Raw genomic sequence first — 18,692 nt, 5'->3', positions numbered from 1 at the left:
ACTTGAAAAATGGAGAAAAAAACCTGAAAATTAATTCTTGTGAAATGAGCGTCAATCATTTAATTCATTTAATATTATTAGGGTCAATATCATAAGTTAATATGCCTGTCTTTGTAAGTGCAAAATATCAAATTATTCAATTTGAAAAAATAAATAAGTCTATCTTGATGAGAACCTGATGCTTTTTAATGACATAAATTACAATTTTCTTACCAGAAGTTTAAGATGTTGTGGCGGCCAAATTGCATCTAATGTCTTGGTTTTTAGTTGCCACTTTCGAACAAGAAATAAATAAATAAAAAATCAAAGCGGAATTTTGTTTTATTTCATAATCACAAATGTACAATCATTTCCTTTCTGTGTTACGAAAGGGAAGGTGTTCTCTGCACGTAGACAAATTCAAAAAGGAAGTAACGTAAGCACAACCAGGAAATATGCCCGTAGCGGTATACGTAGAGTTCACCAAGACTCTGGGTGCAATAATAGCATACACATTACGCAGGTATCAAGGTTATATTTTAATGATCGACCCCGCAAGACATTCGATCAGCCTTAACTATTGTGATGTGCTGACATCGCAAATGGTTTGGTCGGCGCACGTTTAACTACGGTAAGATGGCGGCGCCCTGAGCGAGCAATAGCAAGCACAAGTAAGTGTACTCGCATCTGGCCAGTCAGAGCACGTTTAACTACGGAGAGATGGCGGCGCCCTGAGCGAGTGACTAGAAAAAGTGAGTTTTTTCACATTTTATGCAAGATACGGTTTAGTTTTTCCTTTAATTATATCCATAGACGTCAAAATGCATTTTGTTTAGTGTTTTATCTGTTTATAATAATCGGACATAGGCTTTGTCATCATCTTTTCTCTATTTTGAAATAAATGACTGTATCGGCTGCATTGTCTTGCATCATGACGTCACAGCGCCATTGCGTCACGCCGCCATTGCGTCATGACGTCACGCTGCCATTGCGTCATTGTGTCATGGCGTGTTCAACTTGTAGTTTTGTGCATGTGTTTTTATGCGGATATCAGCTGTACCCTCGATTCAGTCATAATTTTTATGTCCGACAAAAGGGGCTTATATGTAAATACGGTACTATATATATATATATATATACGCGTGCGTGCAGGCGTACGTACATACATACATACATCGTATTTTCACACCTATAGGGCACACTTAAAAGTCTGAAACTTTCTCTAAAATGGTCGATGCCCCCAATCGCTCGGTGCGTCTTGTCTAGGCACTACATTCAATTGTTGTATGACCCTGACCGCTTGAGGGACTGGTTTTATTTCTTGCCGGCACGCTACTTATTGCGATCAACCCAGCGGACGTTCACCCTAAAAATAGCCTCCCTGCGCATTCCAAGCATTACGGTAAATCAATTCAAAACATCCCAAAGTAGTGGCAAGGCATTTGACTTCTGTGTGCTTGCAGCGCTTTTAACCCTCAAAAACACTCAATACTCAAAGAAACAGCATATTAGAGCTATACAGAGGAAATGCCTGACGTGAATGACAGCACATTGGGGGTGTGAGCGCTTGGAAAATGGACTGAAGCCATGGATCGAACACAATGTAACAGCTTTGCTAACGGATTGCTAAAAGATTGCTAACGGATTTGTAACGGATGGCCAACATTGTACTTTGGGCAGGCAGCGTCACACAAGTTTCGTGACGTTTTGGAATGAATTGTCTATGCCGATATAACAGCGAGGAGAATCAAAGGCTTGGGAGTGATGCATGTCACGAGTTACAATGGATTGTGGATGACTGGGCTCAAGTGTCGGCCAGCACTGTTCGAGCTTTCGCCAAAGCTGGAATCAAGTTCCCGGAATACACAACTATGACCGACAGTGGAGCCTAGCATGTTAAACGCCAAACTTTTTATATTGGAGTGTACCTTTTACCTCAATAAAGCATTATCCAACTTAGTTTTGGTCGTGCTGTCTTTAAAAAAACACACTAGTGCCTAGCCTAACATACGCTAACAGCTAGCATAACATACGCTAGAAGATAGCATAACATAGGTACGCTAGCGGCTAGCATGACATATGCTAGCTTAGTGTCATGGTAGCTAAAAATATATATTATTATTAGTATTATTAATATATATTATTATTTTTAATAGGGGTAACTACGCGTTTTTTTGTTTATCGTGGCCATGTCTGGTCTACATTTACCACGATAATCGAGGGATTACTGTATTTATTATTTTTTCAAAATCATCAAGAATTGTTATGTACCTTATAATGGCTTTAATTTATTATTATTAAATATATATTATTAATATAGTGTGTGCATATATATATATATATATATATATATACACATACAGTGGTACCTCGTCATACGACCGCTCGTAATACAATATTCTCGTCTTACGACGGAAATTTCGATCGAATAATTCGCCCGTCAAGCGATCAAAATTTCGTGATGCGACCAAGCCAGGTGGCCATGGCACTGTCTTTTTGCATATCTTTCGTGTATAACAATACTACGAGCACCGAATGAGTTCTTCAGACGAGTTGCGACCAGGAAACGCACAACGCCCATGCGCGGGAAAAAGAGGGCTTTATGGGTAATGAAGTATACTCGTGCACACAACGCCGATAGGCAATGACACTCTTTATCAGAATAAAACTTCATTACCCACAATCAATACGTGGGTAAGCTCAGCTGTTGCATTTCCTGTTATTCTTATCTAATACGAGGAGTTTTATATTACTTCTCGTTCGCTGCTCATAACATCCAGCGGCACCGGCCCGCAATTCCCTCCTCGCAATATTTCCGGTCGCAACGCTCTCTCATAGGCGCTGTTCAAAGCGGTTGCGACCAGAGCCATTACAACGAGGGAGTTGTGAGCCGGTCTTTATGAGCAGCGGAGCGATCGCTAAAATGTACTACAAGACTATTTCTCGTTGGCAAGTGGCCGTGGGTTATCCTATTGTGAGGACATTTGTGTGAATCATTTTCGGAATATTTTGAAGGGAATACGTAGTACAACAGCAAATAGCCCATCGATAGCGAACGTGAGGGTGGAGGAGTGGCAAACCGCCAACCCGGAAAACGAAGGTAACAAAAGATTACAACAAAATTAGAATTCCGTTTTGTGTAAAGTTACATTGAACATATGTTTGAGTGTCTGTATATATTAATCCAAGTTAATTTAAATTTGTTTGTTCCGTTTACAAGTGCGTTGTCGTGGGAAAAAAACGAACCCCACCACCCCAAACGTCTCTGTCTCCTGTCGGCGAAATCTGCCCAATTTTAGTTAGATTAAACACATTTTATTACTATTAAACCACTAGTTATGTGTTACTTTGTTAATACATGGCGAATTAGAAGAAATAAAACATTTTTTCCAATCCAATATCCTGGTTTTGGTGTTTTTTTCAGAGGGTTGGAACGAATTAATTTGTTTTCCATTCATTTCAATGGGAAACGTCCGCTCGAGTTACGAGAATCCCGTCATACGATCTCGGTCTCGGAACGGATTACGATCGTATGTCGAGGTACCACTGTATACATATATACATATATATATATCAGTGGCGGGCGGTGCATTTTCTGGTAGCGCCTTCAATGTATCAATCCAACCCTCAAAAACTATTTTATGGCTATAAAACCTCTACTGCAGCTACAGCTGCGACACATAAAAAATAATCAATAAATTAATGCACAAAAATGGGGTAAAATCCACTTCCTAGCAGCATTTCATGATTAAATACAAATACTGGAGCTTTTCAGACATTAAAACCAGGCCAGGGGGTGATTTTCCCGGGAAAAGACAGCGATGAACATCAATGGCGTACCGGCAAACATTGCCCGAAAATCGGGTAAAATCCAGCCGAAAACAGCATTTATTGATTAAATACAAATACTGGAGCTTTTTAGACATCAGAACCGGGCCCGGAGTATCATTTCCCCGGTAAAAAGACAGCGATGAACGTCGATACGTCCATACGTGAAATGACAAAAAATGCACTAAAATTAGGTAAAATCCACTTCCTAGCATCATTTATTGATTGAATACAAATACTGGAGCTTTTGAGACATTACAACCAGGCCAGGGGGGTGATTTTTCCCGGGAAAAGACAGTGATGGACGCCAATGGCAAAACGGCAGAAATTGCACTAAAATGGGGTAAAATCCACATCCTAGCAGCATTTAGTAATTAAATACAAACACTGTAGCTTAAATACAAACACTGGAGCTTTTCAGATATCAGAACTTGGCCCACAATTGAAATATTTTTTAGGAATATAGCCATATTTGTAATTTTACTCACCAAAAATCCTTTTTACACAATATCCATCCTCCTTTCTTTCTTCCTTCTTTCCTATCGCCATCGAAGCTAATGATGAAAGTAGAGCCTGTCCTGTCATATTTCCGGCATAGTCCGTTTTGGAAATAGCATTAAATCAACACAACAATATACTATTTGCTTGTGGAGCTAAGTTAGCGCGCTGAAAGTGCCCCACACACCATTTTCCCGGCTGTAACAGGCTTGCTAGCTTCGGAGTTGACCGCCCTTTCTTAATGATGTTCATTTTTTTTTCTAGAAAAGTCCGTCTGGAAACTAGCTTTGTGAGCAAACAGAATCAATTTGCTTTTGCTTCTGCTTCTGTCGGCCATAGTGGGTGGAGTTTGCGATCTCGGCTGCCGCTTTGGCCCGCCTACTAGCCAATCATAGTTTGTGAAAGCAATGACATGTCACAGCCAGCAAAATGCTAACGCCTATGAAAAATCATTGTGGGGTTGCCAACTCGAAATCTGATTGGTTAAATGCAACAGTCTAGTTTAATGCAGCAGAGCCCGCAAGAACTGATTGTGAAGGCTTTGAGGCAGATCTGATCTGGCAACAAATAATGGCTGAAATGTGATTGGTTAAATGCTTCAATATGAAAACACACATCTGGAAGCAGTGCAACCAGGGGGAAAAGCAATGAAAGGAAGCTAACAGACCATTTGGAATAATATGTATTGATGGACAAAATATAATATGATTCAGATATTTCTTAGGCCAGCAGAGAAGGCCTTGAAGGCCCTGATGGCCCGCCACTGAGATCCAAGTTACAAAATAAATCCCCCAAAAAGTAAATGCATTTCCTTATCCATTCTTTTATTTAGAATTCCCCATATTAAGCAATTAAAAACTACTAATGCAACGTGGCACAAATTTTCACATCCACACATACGGCACACGTAAAAGTCAAAAATGTAATACAAAGTAGATGTCTTTTTTTGCTTTTTGTTGTTTTTTGTTTTTACAATGAAAATAAAGCATACTCCCTCCCCCATTCCCTCCCTCCCACAGATCTTTAGATCAGTCAGGTTTCTAGGCTGTCGCTGAGAAACAGATATTATTTTCTATTAAGTTTAGGTCTGAAGAATGGCTAGGCCACAACAGAACCTTGATACGTTTCTTACGGAGCCACTCTTTGGTTTTTCTGGTTGTGTGTTTCAAGTCATTGTCATGTTGGAAGACCCAGCCACGGCCGATCTTCAATGCTCTGACTGAGGGAAAGAGATTGTTCCCCAAAATCTCACAATACATTAAAACAGTGCAGTCGGGGCTAAGATGGAAAGGAGTCCTATGTGAAGAAAAACACCCCCAGAGCATTATTCTACCATGGTGTTCTTGGGATAGTACTTGCCATTCTTCTCCATCCAAACACGGTTAGTGGAATTATGACCAAAAAGTTTCATTTCGTATTTTGTTCTCATCTGACCACAAAACGTTATCCCATGACTCTGTATAATTTAAATGATCATTGGCAAACTTAAGACGGACCTTGACGGGCTGGTTTAGGCAGGGGACCCTTTCGTGCCATGCATGATTTCAAATCATTATACCTCGCCTAAAATTTCAGACCACTCTATAATTTCTAAGTGAGAGAACTTGCATTAAAGCAGGGTGTTTAAATACTTAATGAACTGACTGTATGGAATTTGAGAAAAAACAACAACAACAAAACCCCCCGCTAATTTTCCAACTATAAATTACTACAACTCCTACTTTTTTGCCCAATTTGAACCCTTTGGCTTAAAGTACAGTGCGCCTTTTATAATTGAGACCTGACATCCACATAATTGGACATTAAATCTTGGGTCATGTCTGCCATACTGGTGGCATACATGATGCAATAGGTGATAACCACATGCATGGACACCATGTCTTTATGAGTTGAAGGACAGTAATCCCTCGAATATCGCGGCTTCAACTTTACCGGTTTCATTACATCGGGGATTTTTTTTCTGGGGGAATTTTTATTTTTTTTGTAAGTTCATAACAATGGGAAAATCCACACTGAAACTCACAAGCGGAAGCGACTCCCCTGTCCTCTGCTTGCTACTAGAACTCAGCACTAAAGTAAAAAATTTTTTTTTTTTAGAAAGTTCATAATAATGTGAAAATCCATGCTGGAACTCGCAAGTGGAAGCCACTCCCATGTCCTCCGCTTGCTACTAGAACTCAGCACTGAAGTAAAAAAAATATATATATTATTATTATTTTTAAATAGGGGTAACACTACTTCGCGGTTTTTCGTTTATCGTGGCCATGTCTGGTCTACATTTACCACAATAATCGAGGGATTACTGTATTTATTATTTTTTCAAAATCATCAAAAATTGTCATGTACCTTATAATGGTTTTAATGTATTATTATAAAATATATATTATATACTATTAGCAGTTTTGCCTTAATTTCAATGCCAATTTTAGATTTTTCTTAAAATGTTACCAACATTTTCTCCTACTGTCTTAAAAAGAAAAGCACAATTATAGAGTTTGTCGAATAAGAGTAATATCAATCACATTGTGAGAATGGAAAAGAAGAAGGCTACTGTACTTACATCCTGACTAACCTGTAAAGACACCGTGTGGTAACCTGCTGGGACAGCCTCGTCCTCCTCATCATCACTATGGGTACGTGCTAGACGGTGGGTGGAAGCCCGAGTTCCGCCTCGCCTTGTACCATTCCCACCCTCTTTATCCTTTACTCCAGCCTTCTTCCGCAAACGAGATTTTCCAGAGTCATATTTCTGACTCTTCTTTTTATCATGGCTGCGATAACCTGAGGAATGAAACGCAGAAGTGATTCACGTTCATGCAGTCACAGGTCTTAATTTGTTATATACAGTACCACTTATAAAGGAATATTTCCTAATTAAAAACTATTTATTCAGTTATGAACATTTGAGAAACTAACCTCCATTTAGGCTAGCCTCCACAAATACCCGGATGGCTCGAACACAGAGCTCAAAGTTGTCTGGAGTGACATGGGCAGCATCACGGACAATGAATGACAGTGTTTCAACACACTTGATGAGAGACTTTGTGTCGTGTTGGCCAAGGTCCTGACCCAGTGTCAAGCTGTATTGGTTGACCAAGGGGTGGTTGAATTGAGATTTTGAGCTTACTGGTGGTGGCTTACTTGTTTCCAGATCCTCTTTCCCAACCTAAAATGAGCAAGTGGATAAAGTGAGTGTAAGAGAGAAAATATTCAACCATAACCTCATTTTAAGTAATGTACGGCTACTGACCACCAACCACCCACTGCTTGCTACATCCACATCTGTTGTGGAGCGAGGTATTCGGCCCTTGCCATGTTCAGCGTAGACCTCTGAGTCAGATGTATAGCCGCGGTCTAAGCTAATTTCACTTGAATGGTGAGATGGCAACTCACTGTCTGACTGAGCACCTGGACACATAGATGACAGATAATTTTATAATTATTTTAAATGTATCATTATATTTATTTTGATACTTTAGCGTAAAACGTACAGACTTGGCATTGCAATTATGGGGTTAATGCAGCTAAATGTTACAGAGATAACGATTGTCAAGGACAATCTTAGATAAGTGGGAAATGGGCAATTCTCCAAGCTCCAAAATCTGGCTAAGAAACAGATTATGTTTGTCGCTTTGGGTTTGACAAAATGCATTGGCGCATGAATTCTGGAATATTTGGGGAATGTGAATCCCATTTCTAAAACAAATTCGAGGAAATTTGGAAATAGGCTCTATTTGGCACTGGATGCCCGGAATCTGGGGGGGGGGCTTTCATGGTATGAAACAAGTGCTGGAATTATGGTCAAAAATAGCACTTCCAAATTATTATTGAATGATTTAAGTAGACAGGTTGTCTAAGAATAAATGGAATGGGCAAAACTCAAACGGAATACGAAATACAGTTGTGGTCAGAAGTTTACATACACTTGGAAGAAAATAATGTCATGGCTCTCTTGAGTTTCCAGTTATTTCTACAACTCTGACTTTTCTCTGATAGAGTGATTGGAACAGATACTTCTTTGTCACAAAAAACATTCATGAAGTTTGGTTCTTTTATGACTTTATTATGGGTGAACAGAAAAAAGTGATCAAATCTGCTGGGTCAAAAATATACATACAGCAGCGCTAATGTTTGGTAACATGTCCCTTGGCCATTTTCACTTCAATTAGGCGCTTTTGGTAGCCATCCAAAAGCTTCTGGCAAGCTTCTGGTTGAATCTTTGACCACTCCTCTTGACAGAATTGGTGGCTTTCTGACATGGACTTGTTTCTTCAGCATTGTCCACAAGTTCTCAATTGGGTTTAAGTCAGGACTTTGGGAAGGCCATTCGAAAACCTTAATTCTAGCCTGATTTAGCCATTCCATTACCACTTTTGATGTGTGTTTGGGGTCATTGTCCTGTTGGAACACCCAACTGCGCCCAAAACCCAATCTTCGGGCTGATGACTTTAGGTTATCTTGAAGAATTTGAAGGTAATCCTCCTTCTTCATTATCCCATTTACTCTTTGTAAAGCACCAGTTCCATTGGCAGCAAAACAGCCCCGAAGCATAATACTACCACAACCGTGCTTGATGGTAGGCATGGTGTACTTGGGGTTAAAGGCCTCACCCTTTTTCCTCCAAACATATTGCTGGGCAATGTGGCCAAATTGCTTGATTTTTGTTTCGTCTGACCACAGAACTTTCCTCCAGAAGGTCTTATCTTTGTCCATGTGATCAGCAGCAAACTTCAGTCGAGCCTTAAGGTGCCGCTTTTGGAGCAAGGGCTTCCTTCTTGCACGGCAGCCTCTCAGTCCATGGAGATGCAAAACACGCTTGACTGTGGACACTGACACCTGTGTTCCAGCAGCTTCTAATTCTTGGCAGATCTGCTTTTTGGTGATTCTTGGTTGAATATTCACCCTCCTGATCAATTTTCTCTCAGCAGCAGGTGATAGCTTGCGTTTTCTTCCTGATCGTGGCAGTGACAAAACAGTGCCATGCACTTTATACTTTCAAACAATTGTTTGCACTGTTGCTCTTGAGACCTGCAGCTGCTTTAAAATGGCTCCAAGTGACTTTCCTGACTTGTTCAAGTCAAGGATTCACATTTTCAGATCCATGCTGAGCTCCTTTGACTTTCCCATTGTAGCGTTTGGGGGCATTTGCATCCAATGAGCCCTATTTAAATGGCCTCAGAGAAGTCACCAGCTGTAGTCACTCAATCACTCACAAGAAATTAAGAGGCCATGCTATGAAGCTCATTTCACTGGCACAACTTTCTAAGTCACCAAAATTGCTAATTCGTGTTGCTGTATGTATATTTTTGACCCAGCAGATTTGATCACTTTTTCTGTTAACCCATAATGAAGTCATAAAAGAACCAAACTTCATGATTTTTTTGTGACAAAGAATCACTCTATCAGAGAAAAATCAGAGTTGTAGAAATAACTGGAAACTCAAGAGCCATGACATTATGTTCTTCACAAGTGTATGTAAACTTTTGACCACAACTGGATATTGACTGCTACTAAAAAAGAACTTGGAGGCAAAACTATTGCCACCAATATTCTATGTACAAACAGCTAAACTGATAGAATTAACGGAGGTGTATAACTTAATGCAAAACATGGAGGTTGATTTTTTTTTTTTTTTACAAACGGTTAATATACTTGTCTGGGGGTGCGTGTGTGTTTCAATGTGTCACAGTTTTTCCGTTATTGCATTATTGGCAAACAAAGAGGTAATCACAGCCACCCGCATGGCAGTCGCTCATGCTGACTGACTAGGGCGACGGACAGCGGCAATTGAACTTCCAAGACAAATTTCTATTTGTAGATGTGTGGCGCGCATATCTAATACGTTAATTACCTATTTCCTTCGGGAATGATTATTGCTGATAGGACTGCAAAGGGTGGTGAGCTGCCAAGAAGCCCCACTGGGGATGGCGCTCTCCACCGGTGATGAAAATTTGCGGAGCACTGATGTATGGGTAAACGACCCAAATGGGCAGACTAGTGGTTAGCGCATCAACCTTACGGTTGTAAGATCTACTAATGAAAGCCGGGTGGATCCCGACCTCCCAGAGTGTGGAATATTCATGTGTCCACGATAATTTGTAGGTTTTCTCGTGGGTACTCCAGTTTTCTCCAACAAACCAAAATTATGGATGCTAGACTGGTTGAACACTCTAAATTCCCCTGATTATGAGTGTGCGCGCGAATGTTTGTCTATCGTCTTGTGTTTTTGATTGGCTGGCCACCAAGATATAATCAACTGATCAGATATCAAGGTGGAAAAGGATTTGGAAATTTGAAATCGATTTCTGAAATCGCCAATAAGCCCTTTTTCAGGGATGGCGGCGACAAATTATGGGAAAAAATAGTAAAATGAAATTTTTGATGAGAACACAGCAGCAGTACTCCAAATGTGAAACTTGACGCGGAGGAGCAAATGATCTGCTCTGCGAAATGGGGAATTTGGGAGCACTGAGAAAAAAAAATACAAATTTGTACATCAGCTTACTTGGGTGAGCTCCCATATTGAGTCATGGGAAGTCCCATGTCTCGACAGGGGGGATGGTGGCCTTGGTACGGTGCCACTACACAACTTATAGGGTTAAGTTGGTTGCAGAGCATGCTTAACCTGTGCTCGGCATATCAGTGCACGATTTGAAATTCCAAAGAACCATTGATTTATAGTGATAATGGCACCCAAATTGTGTTAACAAAATAATTGGCTGGATTGACAAAAGGTTCCATATCTCGTTATGAAATCACTGCGCCCACATAACGAGTTCAACCGGACAACAACATATGAAAATCCTATTTGGTAGACCATCCAAATCACCATTATTCACTGCGCGATTGGAACTAGATGATGAGGCTAATCTCGCTGACTACATTAAAAAAAATCTTTAAGGAAACGCATTGAATTTGGGTTGGCAGAAGGAGACTGTGCTTCTCAACAGGAAACGGACCAACGGTGGTGCCAGGAGCCTGGGTGCTCAACCTACAGTATAAAGAAGAAGCACTAGCACGACCCAAAGTGGGAACGTCCATACCAAGTGTTGCTGACCAACCAGCAGACATGAAAATAGCCAAGATGGGGATGTGGATCCACCTTTTGCACTGTAAGAAGGTTCTATGAGTTGAAACGTTTTAGGACACAGGTGAGATAAAATTTCTGACGTAATAAAACGAAACATCAACCACTCCAATATTGATTGGAAAGATTATTGCTCAGCGAGCAATGCCATAAACCATCGGGAACTCTTTTATATTGGTCTTATTGTCTCCATATGCAAAAAAGGTGAAAGCATTTCAATTGAGACCCAACCTTCTTACAAAGGGTTAAAACAAATGACCAGACGAGGGAAACTACGATCGGATATAACAACTCCCTCAATCACCATTCTTTGGGGAAAGTGTTTTTACAAAAGAGGAAAAAAAATGTGTCCTGCTTGTAAAGAAAAGGAAAAAATATTGAAACTGTGTCTATCCTGTTGCGAAAGCAGTGAATGGCAAGCCATTTTTTTCACTGTGCTAACTTTACCTGTTTGAACCTTACAGGGCATGGTCTGAATCTGGGTGCAGTAGATGAGACATGGTGTGCCCATTGTCCAAGACAAACTGTGCCACTGATTCCACATTTTGGCTTATGGTGCTGAAGTGGTGCAAATAAATTATATAACTCCTGTCAAAAAGAAACAGGACTATGTGCTTTCACTGTTTTTACCAGTATCTGTTTTACAGTTGAGGAGATACAATTGGTCACTCAGAATTTCGGTGCGGCGGCTGGCCTCTCTCGACGACGTTGAGCCTCATCGAGGGATGGCGATCCAACTTATGTGTTGGTTTGCCAAATTGCAGCAGGAGTCTGTTTTTCTTTGGGTTACGCCAAATAAAAATAAGAATAGGGTGAACAACATCTATGACAATGTCCAAAAAAAAGAAATTAGAAATTATGCTGAGCAGGGATTTGCAGCAATGAAGAAACACCTGGCAGCCACCAGTCTCATGGCTTTCCAGGACCGCAAAGCGGTTGATATGCTTCTGACGGTTGATAAGCTCTTGGTGGAGCAGGGGTCGTGTGCAATGTTTGGAAATGTTGCACTCAACGACACGTCACCCAATGGGTCCCTAACCAGAGCCGTTGAAGGCCTGCAGACCCTGAACCGGAAACGAAGAGGCACTCTGGAATGGAACTGTCCGCCTGGGCAGACTGGTAGGATAAGACCTTCGGCAAGTGTAAAAAAAAAATGGCCTTCACCGAGGTGATATCAATGGCTGTTTTGCAAATACTTTCACAATGTGTGGGTGTTGTCTTGTCCCCTGCTTACGCTCTTTGCTAAACCGACTTATGGTTAGTGCAATTGCTCTAACAAATTCCAAATTGCAAGAATTGTATCTGCTTATTAGACAGCCTACTGGTGAGAACGTTGATGTCCAGGATTATGCTAGTTATGAAAATGAGTTGGACGAGAATGATTTTGTTCTTACTTTTTCAGACCAGACATGCAAGGAAGGTGAATTCGGGTAAAGATCGAGACAACGGACTTCCCAAGTGTATTTGTATTTGTCATAAAATATGAATTAATGAAAAATAGCTGGAAGGAAGTTTGATTCTGGGATTATGTACAGATATATAATAACAGGGGGGAATGTTAGGGTTATTAGTCTTACATTATTATATATTTGCTCGCAATGTAGAATGCTTTGCTTTATTTAGCTTATTAACATTAGAAAAGTCATTTTAGTACATCTGCTTGCAACGGATGTAAATGCTTTGCTCCTTAGTTAGATCAAACAACAGGAAGGTCGAATCCTCGTGGACTGTTGGAATGTGGAGAATATCCTTTGGCTCTACATGAACTTCATTTGTTTTGAGGGCTAAAACTTCTATTGTAACTAGGGTCCTTGACTATTGACTTCTCACTCCTATTTTCCCCACCCCTCCCTTGAGAGCTGACGTCCGTTGTAACTAGGGTCCTTGAAGCTAATAAACAAGGAAAAGATGCGTGAGACGCCAGAATGAACGAGTCGGTTCGATTCTCTCTTGCAAGAATTTGACAGAGGATTGTCCTGTCTCTTTATTTTTGCGTGCATTTGGGAACGCCTATTATTGGTGAACCTAACATATCTTTACATAAATTTACTTCTACCGTATTTTCTCGCATATTAGCCACCCCTGCGTATAAGCTGTACCCTTAAAATTGCCTTAAAATCGTTGAATTTTAAAATTTCTCTCGTATAATATGCTCCCTGATTCACAATGTCCACCTCCATATACATGGTTTTACAAATGTGTTACTTTGAAAGGAAACTCTTGAGAAAAATCATTGCATGTGCTATTTCCAGTTGTGGACCGTCAGGCCCTGCAAGGCCTTCTCTGCTGGCCTAAAAATATCTGAATAACAGACTGATGTTAATTACCGTATTTACTTGCATATAAGCCACCCGCGCAGAAAAGCTGCACCCTAAAAATTCCCTTAAATTTTTTTAATTTCAAAAATCAAAGTGGAATTTTGTTTTATTTTAAAATCAAGGCTGCTCACGTCTGGCCAGTCAGAGCACGTTTAACTAGGTTGAGACGGCAGCGCACGATAACGCACTCGTAACGGAACAAACAAATCTAAATTAACTTGGATTATTATATACAGACACTCAAACATATGTTTAATGTAACTTTACACAAAACTGAATTCTAATTTTGTTTTATTTTTTTTTAACCTTCGTTCTGGCCGGGTTAGCTGTTTGCCACACCTCCACCCTCACGTTCACTATCGATGGGCTGTTTGCTGTTGTATTCCCTTCAAAATATTCCGAAAATGATGCACACAAATGTCCTCACTATAGGCACGACCACTTGCCAACGAGAAGTAGTCTTGAATTAGCGATCGCGCCGTTAACTGGAGCTAACAGGCTAAGGAAGGAATAACAGCCTACCCACGTATTGATTGTGGGTAATGAAGTTTTATTCTGAGAAAGCGTGCCATTGGCTATCGGTGTTGTGTGCACGAGTATACTTCATTACCCTTTTTGCCCGCGCATGCGCGTTGTGCGTTTTCTGGTCCATGTGTAGCGGAAACTCGTCTGAATACATTGTTCCTATATATACCTATAAATAAACCTATCAAATCAGAAATATTGTACCTGCTTCGATGTCTACAATAAATTGTTCAGTGCATGTAGATATCTGTTATACACGAAAGAGATGTGGCAAAAAAAGACAGTGCGCTACAATGATGAACAGCCTCTCATGTCATGGCCACCTGGCTTTCTCGCATCTCGAAATTTTGATCGTATCTAGGGCGAATTATTTGATCTAAATTTTCATCGTATCTCGAGCAGCGAGTAAATACGGTAAACATGTAATGAATACAAATACATGAATGAACTGTTAATGTCCATGAAACTTATATAATTATTATAATAATTATATAATTATAACATGTCAACGATGTCTCTCTGTTTATATTAAAGTATACCTATTAATAAACCTATCAAATCAGAAATATCGTACCTGCTTCGATGTCTACAATAAATTGTTCAGTGCTCGTAGATATCTGTTATACACGAAAGAGATGTGGCAAAAAAGACAGTGCGCTACAATGATGAACAGCCTCTCATGTCATGGCCACCTGGCTTTCTCGCATCTCGAAATTTTGATCGTATCTAGGGCGAATTATTTGATCTAAATTTTCATCGTATCTCGAGCAGCGAGTAAATACGGTAAACATGTAATGAATACAAATACATGAATGAACTGTTAATGTCCATGAAACTTGTGGCCTAGTGATAACTGTTGGGGTTATTCAGGGATGTTATTATACATGTGCAATTTGGGACCGAGCAAGCTCGAGGTCACTCTACATGGCAGCTGGCTCCGAGGATATTTAATAGTTTTCAGGACTAAATAAACCCTTACAGGTCACCAAGTTCCGGACCGAGGACTGTTTACTGGGAGATACACCTCAACCCTTTACCCAGATGCAAGTTCGCAATGAAGGTCTGCGAAGGACTCTTAAATTGCTTTGACTTGGATTCCGGAGCAGATGGCGATAATCGAATCAACTTCCGAAAATACTCGCATATTGTTTTTGAAATAGTGTCGCTCGGTACGCCGAATATGTAATTGTTGTTGCAGTTGTTTTTTGACCTTAATTGTATTATTCGCTTATGCAATTGGATTGAATAGATTAGATTGTAATTGTTTTGACTCGATGTCTTAAATAGGCAGGAGATTAATTCGGTCCTTTAGAATGTCATGGTGGTGAGGACGAGCCAGGACGATTCTCACTTGTAAGTTTCAATGCTGGAATATGTCAACGATCTCTCTCTGTTTATATTAAAGTATACCTATTAATAAACCTATCAAATCAGAAATATCGTACCTGCTTCGATGTCTACAGTGGCAGACGTAAACTGAAAGGATGCCGGAGGTTTCACTCCAGCACCAATGCTTTCGAGCAGCGAGAAGAGTGTATACCAATGGTCTGTACTATGGATGTTGGCCGCATTGGTCTTTAGCAGCTCATGAAGGCCATAAGCTACCTCTCTGCTGACTCGGGACAAAACATGTGGTTTCATCATGAGAAGGAGACGCAGTGAAAGGAGCACCTATATGTGAGATTGGAAAGAAAATAAATGCAAATATTAGAGCTGTTGAGATGTTTGTTACACAATGAACTTTAATAAGTGCAGACAGGTTATCAGAGTTACCAACAGGAAAGCATGAGTGAGTAACTTTAACAGGCAGGTTTTCATAAATTTTGATGACATTTTGCCAGGTTTGCGTGACAATTTGTGCTAGAAGTGCCCAGAATGTAATTTTTCAAACTTGGAAAAGTTTATCCACAAAAATAATTGCTATCAATGGAGTTGTCTCGTGAAATATTGCTGAGAATGAATGAGTTAATAATTTAAAGATGTACGAGAATAATTCATGCCTGGGAGAAATGTGAGCTCTGAAAATACAGTTGCAAAGGACTTTATTAAGTTGTCTGACATAAGCAAACACAGAAGAGAATTACTTCTGCACCTGAGAACTAATATCTTCCCGTCGTAGCAGGCGGATGGCAAGTCGAATCAGTCCTACCACACCCCTTTCCACCAAAAAGCAGCTCTCGCTAGCATGGACACAGAGGTGACAAAGGTGGTCACGCACTGTCTGCCACACACACGAGACACGGTCTCTGAAACCGAATAGAAAGTAGGTCTTTAGAGGACAGGAAAAAACAGAACAAGTGTGGCATCACTTTGTTGTGCTGTGACTCCTACCGATTCTCCATAACAATACGCAATAACATCTCTAAGCAGAAGGCAGAATCCTCTTCATCATAAGTCTCTTCATCAGGGGTAACTGATATCAATGCCTGTAAAAGATGATTGAGTCAAGTTAATTTACATTTATTTATATATACCTTAATCAAGCATAGAAAAGGGTTTCACAGGTCCCCATTTAAGTGACAATTACGACATCCATTAATCTGAACCTGAAACTAGTGATTCCTTAATTTACCACTGGACGTCTCAGCAAACAACTCAAAACTAGATATATCTTGGAGCAAAAGGGAAAAAATAATTGATTATATTCATGACATTTTTTTAAATAATAACCTTCATTAGCTCCTGTAAAGACTCAAGCTGGAGGAACTTGCTCTCTGTGATCATCTTCTCTGGGTCACATTGCTGCAAATAAAGAATGAACTCAAGTGAACAGCATAAACCAACTTATTTAAAGTTTGTTATTTGTATTTGCAATTTTCTCTATTCACTGATTTTTGGGAGAACCTATCCTTTGTAGACGTCTCAGCTATCAAGGGAGGGGTGGGGAAATAGGAGTGAGAAGTCAATAGTCAAGGACTCTAGTTACAATAAAAGTTTTAGCTCTCAAAACAAAGAAGGTCATGTAGAGCCGAAGGATCTTCTCCACATTCCAGCAGTCCAAGAGGATTTGACCTTCCTGTTGTTTGGTCTAACTAAGGAGCAAAGCATTTACATCCGTTGCAAGCAGATGTACTAAAATGACTTTTCTAGTGTTAATAGGCTAAGTAAAGCAAAGCGTTCTTCATTGCGAGCAAATATATAATAATGTAAGACTAATAACCATAACAATGAATGTCTTCAAACTGTAGTCATTGAATTTGGCACCTTTATGCACAGAACGGCTGCCTGTTTGGCTTCCTGATTTTCCATAGATGGTCCTCGAACACCAGACTGCTCAGCTCCACTCAAAGTCAGCCAGTTGACAAAACTCAACACTGCCGACTCCCCACTGAAATAGAGAGAGAAAAAAGGATTAATGGGATTAGGGGACTATATTTTTATTTACTCTGTAATTTGCTGTTTGTATTAAAAACTTACACCATAGTAGAAGCTATTTAGTACATTCAGTGAAAATAACGTACCGATTAGAAGGCGTTTCCTCTCTTTGAAGTGATATCTTTCCATTTGGCTCAAGAAAATCTTCCACCTGAGGTATAAAAGTAAAAAAGAAAAAAAAGAAAATTCCGGAGTAGTTGGCAGCCCTGATTTTGTATTTGTACAGGAGTACATATAGTTATAGAATTTCGTGATGGTGAATGACGGTCAAAAGAGAGTTGTTGTTGTTGCGGGAGGTACTCGGACGTTTCGTCGAAAGACGTTTGGTCGACCGGACGTTTGGTAGAACGGATGTTTGGTACAACGGACGTTTGGTACAACGGATGTTTGGTACAACGGACGTTTGGTACAGCGGACGTTTGGTACAACGGACGTTTGGTACAACGGACGTTTGGTACAACGGACGTTTGGTACAACGGACGTTTGGTACAACGGACGTTTGGTCGCCGGCTTGTTACTGTTGAAACCAGCTCTCAAATTTATAATCACGATGGAGAGAGAGTGAGTTTAATATCTAAATATCTAATATCAAAATATCAACAGTAAACTCTGTCATAATTTGACAGCGAGCGAACCCGGCAACCAAACGTCCGGTCGGCCAAACGTCCGGTCGGCCAAACGTCCGGTCGGCCAAACGTCCGGTCGGCCAAACGTCCGGTCGGCCAAACGTCCGGTCGGCCAAACGTCCGGTCGGCCAAACGTCCGGTCGGCCAAACGTCCGGTCGACCAAACGTCCGGTCGACCAAACGTCCGGTCGACCAAACGTCCGGGGACCAAACGTCTTTCGACGAAACGTCCGGTCACGGTTGTGGGAGGGTTCAATGGGATGTAAATCAGATTGCAAAGCTATCACGACAATTTCAAAATAAAATAACGGATACAGGAAATGTACAGTGGAGAAATAAGTATTTAGTCAACCACCAATTGTGCAAATTATCCTACTTGAAAAGATTAGACAGGCCTGTAATTGTCAACATGGGTAAACCTCAACCATGAGACAGAATGTGGGGAAACCCCCCCAG

General features: G+C 40.4%; 1 protein-coding gene across 4 annotated transcripts in view; it reads right to left on the bottom strand.

Moving 5' to 3' along the window:
* The window catches only part of gbf1 (golgi brefeldin A resistant guanine nucleotide exchange factor 1), a 117,995-nt gene that overhangs the window by 11,706 nt on the left and 87,597 nt on the right, over window positions 1-18,692 (bottom strand). For 3 of the 4 annotated variants that reach the window (XM_077612445.1, XM_077612446.1, XM_077612448.1), the window contains 9 exons: window positions 17,697-17,761; window positions 17,440-17,563; window positions 16,906-16,977; window positions 16,567-16,661; window positions 16,328-16,481; window positions 15,681-15,906; window positions 7,556-7,713; window positions 7,222-7,471; window positions 6,866-7,086 (listed from right to left, as the gene is read on the bottom strand). In XM_077612445.1, the coding sequence (XP_077468571.1) occupies window positions 6,866-7,086; window positions 7,222-7,471; window positions 7,556-7,713; window positions 15,681-15,906; window positions 16,328-16,481; window positions 16,567-16,661; window positions 16,906-16,977; window positions 17,440-17,563; window positions 17,697-17,761 (1,365 nt within the window). The remainder of the gene's footprint in view (window positions 1-6,865; window positions 7,087-7,221; window positions 7,472-7,555; window positions 7,714-15,680; window positions 15,907-16,327; window positions 16,482-16,566; window positions 16,662-16,905; window positions 16,978-17,439; window positions 17,564-17,696; window positions 17,762-18,692) is intronic. The other variant, XM_077612447.1, reaches the window with a different exon arrangement.

Source organism: Stigmatopora argus, chromosome 11, assembly GCF_051989625.1.
Source record: "Stigmatopora argus isolate UIUO_Sarg chromosome 11, RoL_Sarg_1.0, whole genome shotgun sequence".
NCBI classification, from domain to species: domain Eukaryota; kingdom Metazoa; phylum Chordata; class Actinopteri; order Syngnathiformes; family Syngnathidae; genus Stigmatopora; species Stigmatopora argus.
The sequence above is the reverse complement of the archived record's forward strand: the minus strand, read 5'-3'. Positions and strand labels throughout refer to the sequence as shown.